Source organism: Macadamia integrifolia, chromosome 9 (genome assembly GCF_013358625.1).
Source record: "Macadamia integrifolia cultivar HAES 741 chromosome 9, SCU_Mint_v3, whole genome shotgun sequence".
Classification (NCBI taxonomy): domain Eukaryota; kingdom Viridiplantae; phylum Streptophyta; class Magnoliopsida; order Proteales; family Proteaceae; genus Macadamia; species Macadamia integrifolia.
In genome coordinates, this window is record NC_056565.1 from 13,331,484 (window position 1) to 13,342,960 (window position 11,477).

The 11,477-nt window shown below is 38.9% G+C and overlaps 2 protein-coding genes across 2 annotated transcripts; both read left to right on the top strand.

Moving 5' to 3' along the window:
• Positions 1 to 6: 6 nt before the first annotated feature.
• LOC122089139 (ethylene-overproduction protein 1-like) lies at positions 7 to 8,272 on the top strand. The gene is made up of 4 exons (XM_042658639.1): positions 7 to 2,433; positions 2,955 to 3,246; positions 3,350 to 3,659; positions 7,541 to 8,272. The coding sequence occupies exons 1-4, from the start codon at positions 452 to 454 to the stop codon at positions 7,777 to 7,779; spliced, it is 2,823 nt and encodes a 940-aa protein (XP_042514573.1). The 5' UTR covers positions 7 to 451; the 3' UTR covers positions 7,780 to 8,272.
• A 208-nt stretch (positions 8,273 to 8,480) lies between these two features.
• Positions 8,481 to 9,753, top strand: LOC122089140. The gene has a single exon (XM_042658640.1). The coding sequence runs from the start codon at positions 8,767 to 8,769 to the stop codon at positions 9,562 to 9,564; it is 798 nt and encodes a 265-aa protein (XP_042514574.1). The 5' UTR covers positions 8,481 to 8,766; the 3' UTR covers positions 9,565 to 9,753.
• Positions 9,754 to 11,477: the final 1,724 nt, after the last annotated feature.

Below are 11,477 nucleotides of genomic sequence, written 5' to 3' on the forward strand. Positions count from 1 at the left end.
GGGGAGATGGAGATGGTATAAAACAGAGTGATTTGCTGTTCCAACGAACGTCACCCCAGCAACAACTGGTTGGCGACCAACGAGGGATGGAGATCCCAAAGTTCTTCTTCTTCAAATCATTAAAATAAATAAAAAAAATTTTATTGGGTTTTATTTATTTTTGGGTTTAATTCTTTTTTTGTCAACCAAGAAAAAAATTTGGAAAATAAGGAAAATTCGAAGAAGGAGAAGAAGAGAATGAGGGAATGACCATTGTAATCTGCATCGACAACGTTCTTCCCTTCTGCCCCTTTTGTCCCTTCTCTCTTGGTATCTGTCAGTTCTTCCCTCATGATGGTGGGTGTTTGAAGCTCAAAGGTATTCAACCACTTTCTCTGTTTATCTGTATTTGATTTTTTGTGTTTTGTTATTCTCTATATATTTGGAGATCGAAACGGAAAATAGAAGAAAGATGCAACACAATTTGTTCACAACGATTCGTAGTTTGAAGATTGTGGATGGCTGTAAGGGTACACAAGTTTATGCCCTAAATCCATCTGCAAATGCCGCCGGAATTGGTGGTTGTGGTGGTGGTGGTGGGGGAGATAAGCTCCATGACCATCTCAAATCAAGCTCTATTCATTCAAAATCTATGCATAACAGCTCCATAAACGAAATCCTTCTTCCTTATGGGCTTCCTGTGACTGACCTCCTTGAGCCCCCCATTGAACCATACCTCAAATCTGTGAATTTCGTTGATACCCTTTCCGATGTCTATCGTCGCCTTGAAGGCTCTCCTTCTCTTGACAAATCAACAGTCTACCTTGAACAGTGCTCCATTTTCCGTTGTCTGTCGGACCCAAAACTGTTCCGACGGAGTCTCCGTTCTGCACGTCAACATGCGGCTGACGTTCATTCCAAAGTTGTGCTATCCGCGTGGCTAAGGTTTGAGAGGAGAGAGGATGAACTCAATGGGTCATCTTCCATGGACTGTAGCGGACGCAACATTGAATGTCCGAAGGCCACTCTTGTGTCTGGGTACGATCCAGATTCGGTCTATGACCCTTGTTTGTGTCGTTGGAACACTCGGGAAGATGTTGATGTTGGGATTTCAATGGAGCAAGAAGAATGTTCAACGTCCGATGAAGAAGGGGACATCTCTTTCTGCATTGGGGATGAAGAGGTTACATGTGTTCGATACAACATTGCCTCTCTCTCTCGACCATTCATGGCAATGCTTTATGGTAGTTTTACGGAGTCGCGGAGAGAGAAGATTAATTTCACACACAATGAGATATCGATAAATGGAATGAGAGCCGTTGAGGTTTACAGCAGGACAAGGAAACTAGATTTGTTTCCTCCGGATATTGTATTGGAGCTGCTTCGTTTTGCAAACAGGTTCTGTTGCGGGGAAATGAAGTCTGCTTGTGATGCTAATTTGTCATCACTGGTTTCTAATCTTGATGATGCCTTAATATTGATTGATTATGGGTTAGAAGAGACTGCGTATCTTCTGGTTGCTTCTTGCCTGCAGGTCATACTGAGGGAGCTACCGAAGGCTTTGTACAATCCTAATGTGATGAGATTGTTTTGTAGCACGGAAGCTAGGGAGAGATTGGCCATGGTGGGGCATGCTTCGTTTCTATTGTATTACTTCTTGAGCCAGGTGGCAATGGAGGATGACATGAAATCAAACACAACTGTGATGTTGTTGGAGAGGATGGGAGAATGCGCAGTGTTGGGATGGCAGAAGGAGCTAGCATTGCACCAGCTGGGCTGTGTGATGCTTGAGAGAAAAGAGTATAAGGATGCCCAGACATGGTTTCAGGCAGCCACAGACTCTGGTCATGTTTATTCTTTGGCAGGTGTCGCAAGGACCAAATACAAACGGGGGCACACGTATTCAGCATTCAAGTTGGTGAACTCCCTTATCTCAGATTATAAGCCAGTTGGATGGATGTACCAAGAGCGATCTTTGTATTGTATTGGGAAGGAGAGAATGATGGATTTGCAAACTGCAACAGAGTTGGACCCTACCCTTTCATTTCCGTACAAGTATAGGGCAGTTGCAATGGTAGAAGAGAAGAAGATTGGAGCAGCCATTTCTGAGATCAACAAGATCATTGGGTTCAAGGTCTCCCCCGACTGCATTGAGTTACGTGCTTGGTTCAATATTGCCCTTGAGGATTATGATGGAGCTCTAAGAGACATCAGGGCACTCTTGACTTTGGACCCAAATTACATGATGTATCATGGAAAGGTTCAAGGGGACTACCTGATCGGGCTCCTTTGCCAGCATGTTCAACAGTGGAGCCAGGCTGATTGCTGGATGCAACTGCATGACCGATGGTCCTCTGTTGATGATATTGGCTCTCTGGCTGTTGTACACCAGATGCTGGCCAATGACCCTGGGAAAAGCCTTTTACGATTTCGGCAGTCCCTCCTCCTTTTAAGGTGAGCACAATCATTTATACGTTCTTTCATATGTTACTTTTCTTAATGCTTTGTTCAAATGTCTTCTACCCCCAGCATCTATAAACTCTTAATTTTATTTTTAGTATTCTTGTCCCTTTTTGATGAATCTATGTGGAATAGATCATAGCTTCTTATAATTGTATATCATTTATATTTATGGAAAAATGGGGGTAATAACATTGTGAGAAGAGCCTTGTGTGCAATTTCCTATCTGTAAACACATATGCATTCTCATTCTACTCATGGGAAGTGGTGGTCATGGAGCATGGTTTGCTTGTATCTCCCCCTTATATCAATGCTGTATATACATTAGATGTTTAGCCCATTTTTTCTTATTTCATTGTTTTTTGGTTGAGCCTACCACATGATACAAAAACAAAATTATAATGCTAAATTCATGTTATTAATAGAGTAAGATTTTTTAAACTCTACCCTCTATTTTTGTCACTGTTCAAACTTATCATATTGCAGCGGCATCCCTGATTTTTTGAATGATGTAGGTTAAATTGCCAAAAGGCTGCAATGCACAGTTTGCGTTTGGCTAGAAATCATTCTAGTTCTGAGCATGAAAGGCTTGTCTATGAAGGATGGATTTTTTACGACACAGGTCATCGTGAAGAAGCATTAGCTAAGGCTGAGGAGTCCATTTCCACTCAAAGATCGTTTGAAGCCTTTTTTCTTAAAGCATATGCTTTAGCTGACACTAGCCTAGATACGGAATCTTCATCTTATGTCGTTCAACTTCTAGAGGAAGCTCTTAGATGCCCTTCTGATGGTCTTCGGAAAGGACAAGTAAGTATTACCCACTTTTAAGCCTTGCAGATTTACACAGAATGTTGTTATCTTGGTCATGTCGTGTGAAATGTGTTGTTTTCTGCAAATGTGATACGTGCAGGCATTAAATAATCTAGGGAGTGTCTACGTAGACTGTGATAAGCTGGATCTTGCAGCAGACTGCTACTTGAATGCTCTTAACATAAGGCATACACGAGCACATCAAGGCCTGGCACGTGTTTATCATCTCAAGAACCAAAGAAAAGCTGCCTATGATGAGATGACAAAACTGATAGAGAAGGCTCGAAACAATGCATCAGCATATGAGAAACGTTCAGAATACTGTGACCGTGAAATGGCAAGGAATGATCTCACCATGGCAACACAATTAGACCCACTGCGGACTTACCCCTACAGATATAGGGCAGCAGGTATGCTCCATGACCTTTCACTAATAATCTGTTTCATGATATGTGGTTCTGCAAGTAGGTTATTTCTTCTCATATGGTCAATCTTAATTTTTGGCCCATACTCTCTTGGGTATCTCTAGCTGTTAAATTCTTGAAACTTGATGAATAGATTAAGTCATCTTTGGTATTTGGAGATATCTCTTTTGCCTATTTGTTCAGTGGCATATTTTTCAGGCGTTCATTATAGTCTAGCCTTGACCTTTCTGGTGGACATAACACACAGGGGTCATATCTCCTATGTGTGCATATCAAGCATTACCAAGTGCATTCAGCACTGTGAGCTATCTGCTAACACTTTTGATGCAATAATTTTGCAGGCTTGTCAGGTACAACCTGGTTTATTCATCAAAAAGAGAAAAAGGGGGGGGGGGGGGGCGGTTGGAAACCAATTTGGAGGCTTGGGCCAGATTTAGAGGTCTAGTTTCCATTTTCGGTTTATTAGTTGTAGGATTTGAGTCAGGTCTATAAATTTTTCTACCAATGTGAACACAGAATTGATGCAACGGACTGAAGTGTGAAATGCCTCAATTTCTCATTGGAAACCCTATAGATATTCTCCACTCTTCTACCTCCCTTTCTCTGCACTAACCGATTTGTTTGTTCTTCAGATGTTCTGCTCTCTTCTTAGTATGCATATTTTACCTTATGTATCACAACTCTGTGTGTGTCCTTGTGCTATTTTCTTTTCTTAAGTTCTTCCCCTTCCCTTTTAACCCATTGTGAATCACCACCAAACCTAAGACCAATAACTACATCTGACAACTCAAGATATCTTATACTGTATTTGATAAGCCATTGACTTCTGAAACTCACCCTGATTTTTGGACCTGAACTTTCCTTGTTCTGCAATCACCTCATAACTCCATTGCCTGAAGATACTAAATTATCCTACTTTGAAAATCCAATTGAGATCTTATCCTTATCTGATCATTAGAACCCTCTGTATTTTCCCAAATTTATTTTTTCAATTTTTTCTAGCTAGTCTTTTTTTCTTAATTAGTAATATAGTTGAGAAATAATGTATTTTTTACATTATTTCTCAGCTATAATACTCCATCCAGTTCTAGGTTGGAATTCATGAATCTATTATTAGTTCAGATGATCTATTCTTAGTTCAGATATTTCCTTTTCGGCCTTCATTTTATCCTCCTAATTAAACCATTTCCCAGAGAAGATCTGAGGCGGATCAAATCTCTATCTCAGTCTAGATCCAAAGAGCTAAATAATGGTCACGATATTTGTTTCTTCATGGTACTATTTGCTCTTTATGATAAATGTTAACTTGAGCTAGCTCTTGCTTTACATGCTTTTAGTGTATGCCATGAATTCCATTAAATCGCAAGCTATGCATGTGATAATATTCTCTCTCATTTGCTTTCCTATCCAAGCATCCTGTAGAACCAGACTGTTATGATTATATATGGCATACTCGAATAAAACCAGTCTAATTATCTAACCATCATATGAGTCGCATACTATGGTGAACTCAACTAAATTCTGTGCAGCAGTCCATGATCTCCATTGCCTGTATGAGTAGGATGGTCCAAGCAATGCTTCCATTTCAAGGAATCTTATATACATGGTGCAAGTGCAGGGAAATGATTGAGAGGAACAATAGGAGAATTAAGTACTTGAAAAAATTAGCTTAGTTGATTTATGCAGTATACTTCAAAGTTCCGGTTGACAGTATGTGAACTGAGGTGTTCCTTGGCTTGAGGTTGTATGGGACAATGCTTTATGTGTTGGCTCTCCAAATGGGGAAGTTATTGATCTAGTTTTCAATTGGCTGGGAGATATTAACATAATGGAAGCACAGATAGAAACGACAATCCAACTTGTAATGAGGAAGAGCTATGGCACCATTAATGTGATATGAAGTCGAATTAGAAAGCTGTAAATATATGGCTATAACTGACTGCCCTAAATATTGTCGTAGTTGAATCCAAATCAAGTTCTTATCGTATGGGTGAAAGAAAGAAAAAGCTATATTTAATTCATAAGAAAGTCAGAAAATTGCTTCATTGTCATCCACCTCAATGGAGTGTGGACTTAATATCTAGATTAATTCTTTAGAACTGCCAACTCTTGAATCTAAACTCCGTTTTGGTCATTAAATAGTTGTCTTCTACCCATAAGGAAAGCTAGGTTCCTTGATTTAGTTGGGAACATCTTTCATGTGAAGGATGGGGTCATCCCATTACCTGTTTGATGAGTTGGCCAATGCCACGGTGGTTAAGTAGCTTATTTATTTGGGCCATTATATGTAGTTTTCTTTTTCCTTTATTTTCCTTTATTTGGGCCATTATATGTCCTTTATTTGGAACCTGAGGAGAGTTGAAATCATGACCTCTTAAATCGTGAGGTGTTAGTCCTTGGCAACTGAGCTACCTCCTTGGGGTTTTGTCACTCTGGTGTAGTTGATGTACTATATGTTTGCATCGCTCCAGAGTTCCATTTTATTAATAGATTTTTTTATTATTATTATAAGAAAGGGGGGGGGGGGAATCTTAGAACGGCCTATATAGAAGAACAGCATAGAACAAACTTGACTACTTGGAGTTGACTGCATCACGCTCTTTCAATTTGAAGAATGTTAACCTCAAGTTGGAAGCATATCATGCAATCTCTTTGAAGACACCTGTGTATCAGGAATCGGCTTCATAGACAAACATTCTTGATCATTTATCTCTCTTGATTTACGTGTTAGAGTTTATAGAAAGATGTGCAGTGTCTCCAAAAGCAGCCCATTGTGTTTCACAAGAGCAAGGACCTACAATCATTGATGCAACATGGTTGAAGAATTTAGTCATTTCTAACCAATTAGAATCCAACTCTTCATTGATGATTGGTGATGCAGTAGCAACCAAAATTTTGTATGATTAAAATTTTTTCAATAAAACTCTAGAATATCAACTCTAAAGAGTTTACTTAAAAAGTTGGGAACTAGAATTTGCATTACAAGAAAGCAGATATTCACTGTCTATAAAATATAAATAAATAAATATATATATATATATATATATACATATATATTCTCTATTTTCTTTATTGGAGTGGAAAGAAGATTTTGCATTATGATAAAGTAGATATTCACTATTTCCTTTCTTGGAGTTGACTGTATCTTATCTGGTAAGTAATTGGGGGAAAAAATTAAGAAGGTGGCGGTCTCCTGCTATATGTGTTGAAAAAGGCTAGCATCTAGGGTGGTTCAGTGAAAAAAATGGATTCACTAGTTCATCCTATTCGTCTGTGCTTTATTCATGTATTCGTGCTTAAGTTAGAACCAAGGTGACCAACCAAATTCATATAGAAAAGGAACCAAAAAGAAAGGAAAAAAGGGGGGGTGGGGTTGGGGAGCACTGAATGATTCTTGTGCAATACTGCAATGTCCACGACACTTTGTCAAGTACCTTCTCTGTCCCGTTGATTGCACTCGCTAGTGTGTATGAAAGACAGTTCCATTTTAATGTATTGAGACTATGATCATTAACTAGTATAGTGAAGATGGTGGATGAAAAGGAAAGAAAGGATTAGAAAGGGAAAAAGAAGATTCCCTCCAAAATCCACTCCCAAGAGAGACTTGTCAGTTGAAACTGAATCATAGAATAGAAAAAAGAAGGTGGATATGACCTTTATTAGTAATTATAGAGAGTTTTTGCAATTTATGTTATAGGAAGGCTGACATTTGTACCATTTGCTCATTTAATCTATTTGTTCTGTTTTTCAAGGATTTTTGGCATAACTTCATTACAAAATCAACTGTGAATTCCATCTGCTTTTCTAATTGTCCTACTACCTGCAAATTTAAATAATTACTAACATGCCATATTGGGTCCCTCCAGTGCTGATGGATGACCACAAAGAAGCTGAAGCCATTGAGGAGCTTACAAAGGCCATAGCTTTCAAGCCAGATCTGCAGCTTCTTCATCTTCGAGCTGCATTTCATGATTCGATGGGTGATGCTGGATCCTGTTTGCAAGACTGTGAGGCAGCTCTCTGCCTTGATCCCAGCCACACAGACACACTCGAACTCTATAATAAAGCACATGAACGAGCTATTGATCAACAAGGGAAAAGGTGATCAAGCAAGATGTATTTTTGTCATCAAATCCGTAGTGTCGGCGGCATCTACTGGTTGCCAATTTTTGGACACTACTGGTGAAGTCCATAGTTGTCGCCTCATACATACCTCTCTGGTCTTTGGATTCTGAACTATTTCCTCTAAAAGCAACTTAGTGCAGATTCATCGGCATCGTGAGGAGAGAAGAGGTAGAAGAGAATGAGAAAAGAAAGAGGAGGTGAGAGTACTATGTATATATTCATATCCCGATTATGAAATTAGATATGGTTTTAGCACAGGGTACAACTGCTGCCCATTAGACTGCTCCATTGTTAGAGGTTGCTGTAAAAAAAGGAGGAAAAGAAAGAAATTGTGTACATTATGAAATGAAACCTTGTGATGAATTGTGTGTCCAGTTGTAATGTTCACATTGTCTTGTAACATTTGTTTCATTTTTATGTTGTACTCTTTTCACAGATTTTCCTTATGGAAGATGGCAAAATGTTTTCCATTATAGTCTCTCCATCTCTTGGATGTCAATGTCACCCCAGTAGTTCAGAAAAAAACTTGCATATCCTACATATTTTAACAATTGATAATTGTGGACATGAATTGCAAGGATTTAGGTTTTCTTCAAGGTGGATGATTTGATGCTATGATTGTAGGAAGAGTGAATGTCATTGATAACCCTAGTTGAAGGTTTGAAGTACCTTTCTTCAGTCTAATCAGAGGGTCAATTCCTATGGATGACGAAATTCTCTCTCCACCATGGGTGAACGTGTGGTTCTTCCCTTTCTTCCTTCTTTCACCGGTGAACTTTTTCTAGGATGATTTAAATGTCTGCACGAGATGCCCAGGCATCAACTGTTTCTGCAAGCTGCAATAATTCATTCCAACTACTTCACAACGGCCTACTCTTAAAGTCGTAACAGAAGAATCTTACCTCCACTCTCACCCTCCCCCTTCCTGAAAAGCTACTTAAGCTAGCTACCTTCAACTTTGTTGTCAATGGCCGACAAGACTAAAACCCGTGGAAATCTAGACTTCAGTGCACCATTGTTGTCGACGAAGCGTGCTCCTCTGGTCGATCCACACTTATCATCAGAGGATTCCAATGCGAATCCCCCCTGCGGAGTGGTTCGTGATATTAGTAAAAGGGTCCCATTCTCATGGGAAAGAGCTCCTGGCATGCCAAAAGACATTGTAGTAGACGACCTTCCTCCTCCTCCCAAGCTTCCACCTGCTCGATGGCGGCGTCCTCCTTCCAAAGAAGCGGCTACCCACAGTAGCGACGCCGACAACGGTGGCGGCAACAGTGATGATGACCTTGAGGACGACGACGAAGACAACGATGACATTTATTTCTCAGATGCAATGGATAAATTCTTATCAGAATCATTGCTTCTTGGAGATGATAACATGAGAAAGTTTGATCATTTAGAGATCATTGAAGCTACAGGTGACCGATCACCGGGCTATATTATACGCCGCGTCCTCCCTGCAACTACCAATGCAGTTCCTTCTTCTAATTGCTCTTCTTCTTCATCTTCCTCAATTCTTCCGGTAACTTCTTCTTCTTCTTCTTCTTGTTGGAGGAACACTAACAGGAGGAGGGTTCGTTGTCCTAAGGGATTGAACGATAACCAATGTGCTCATAGATCAATTGCAGAGTCTTACTCCACACCAAAGGCTTGTGGGCTCGCGTTGTTCTTTCCTTGGCGAACGAAGCCTATGCTATGCGGAGTGAAGAGTCCAACCCGGCAGGGATCTCGGGAGTCTCAGACTAGTGCCGGATGCTTTAACTGAGAGGAATTAATGGTGGCTTTCTCTTGGGATAGAGAAGAAAATCAAGGCATGGGAGGGATTATATTAAAATAAACTTTTCTGGGAGGGATTCTAGCTTAATTAGCACAGTCTTTTTTTAAATATTGGCTATAAACAAGAAATTTTATTAGTGTGAGAGACTGTACTAAGCTTTATTATCCTTTTTTGGTTGAAAAAAAGAAGGTACTCCATGGTGGTGATCATAGCCCCCAGCCGAAACCCCCATATGGCAAGTTGTCAAGTTGTGCTTCGACCAGACCAAAAAATGATAGTGGGTATGCAGACTTGAATACCAAACTTTATTATCATTTTGTGTAATAGGTACCCAAAAAAATCAGAGGAATAATGCTTGAGCAATTTTAGGCTGTGTTGGTATGCATTCTAGGTTGATAATGCATTTCAAGAAATCATAACAAACGTAACCTTAGGCTGTGTTTGGTATGCATTCTCATTATGAGAATGTGCATTTCTATTATGAAAATACAGAATGTGTTTTTAACTGAGAATGAGAACATTGTTTGGATAAAATGTTTGTTTAAAATGCATTTTTTATGTGAGAATGCTCAGACATTTTATCAAACACCTCATGGGCGGAATCTCTTTAGTGAAAATCCCATATAATATTACATCAATAACTCACAAATAAAAATAAAAAATTTTGATTGGTTCCTTAGTTAGTATTGCTTACGTCAAATCCGTAAAGATCGCGAGGAAAATAGGAGATTCTAGGATTTTGGATTCGAGAGAAGATCTTAAGAAGGAGAAAAAAAGAGAGATTTGGGGCAAAAGAAACGGTTTTTAGAAAGAGAGAGAAAAAAATAGTTTTTGAAGATTTGTAAGAATGAGACGCTATTCCTTGGGAGAGAAGGTGCATTTCATAAGATTAGTGGCAGAACTATTTTCACGGGGTTGAGCCAAGAGCTGAAGAATGGAGAATGAAGAATGGAAAAATATCCCATTTCAGAATGGGCTGCATTCTTGACCGTATTCTAAAATTTTGAGAATGGAATGTTTATGAAACACAACCATTGACTTAGAATGCATTCTAGGAATGCATATCAAATGCAACATTTATATACCAATGGGAGAATTTCTAAAGTTCACAGGTTGCCCTGTAATAGGCAATAGTAGACATGGTCAGATCTACGTCGGTTTGGTCAATTCGATCTTATAGTCATTAGTATATATCGGGTCACACGAAAATTGAACTGATAACTAATGAGTCAATAAAATCCTAAGTGAAACCGATAGCTATTAGTTTGTCGGTTTCAATCTCTCATCAGTTCTCTTAACCGGTCTTTTAACGGTCTAGTCTCAAATTTTCACGTAAAGAAAGAAAATTATTGTAAAACCTATTTTTATCATTTTATTATCGGGGTTAATTTCTGATTTCGTTAAAGTTTAGTCGGTCTTATTGATCCAAATGGTTCCAACCGGAACTAAACCAAGAGTTCTCTAAAAACTAAAAACCATGACCAAAAGTTGTAAGGAGTTCAATCCAATCGGGTTTGGTTTTTATGTTCAGCCTAGTTTGCCTTTTCTGTTGGACTTCCATTTTGACACCCCTGGGCAGATCCACGCTATAGAGCATTGGGCTCATATCTCTCTCTCTCTCTCTATATATATATATATATATATATTTTTTTTTTTTTTTTTTTTTTTAATTTGAACACATTTTTCAAAGTTTGGGTTAATAATATCAATCAGATTTCGGCATGTAATAATTCATTAATGCTCTTAAGTTCACTACCTCTAGCCATTTTATTTTTATTTTTTATGAAAATAAAACTATTTGATAGAGTTTTTTTTTTTGGTGGGGGGGAGGGGAAGGGGTTAGGGAAATGAAGAATATGATCACGATTTTATTGGGTGTTAATGGATTTGTCATGTGATAA

Coding starts and splice junctions, on each gene's coding strand:
- LOC122089140 (XM_042658640.1), top strand. CDS start 8,767: ATGGCCGACAAGACTAAAACCCGTGGAAATCTAGACTTCAGTGCACCA.
- LOC122089139 (XM_042658639.1), top strand. CDS start 452: ATGCAACACAATTTGTTCACAACGATTCGTAGTTTGAAGATTGTGGAT. Junction 2,434..2,954: donor CAGTCCCTCCTCCTTTTAAG/GTGAGCACAATC, acceptor TGAATGATGTAG/GTTAAATTGCCAAAAGGCTG. Junction 3,660..7,540: donor CTACAGATATAGGGCAGCAG/GTATGCTCCATG, acceptor GGGTCCCTCCAG/TGCTGATGGATGACCACAAA.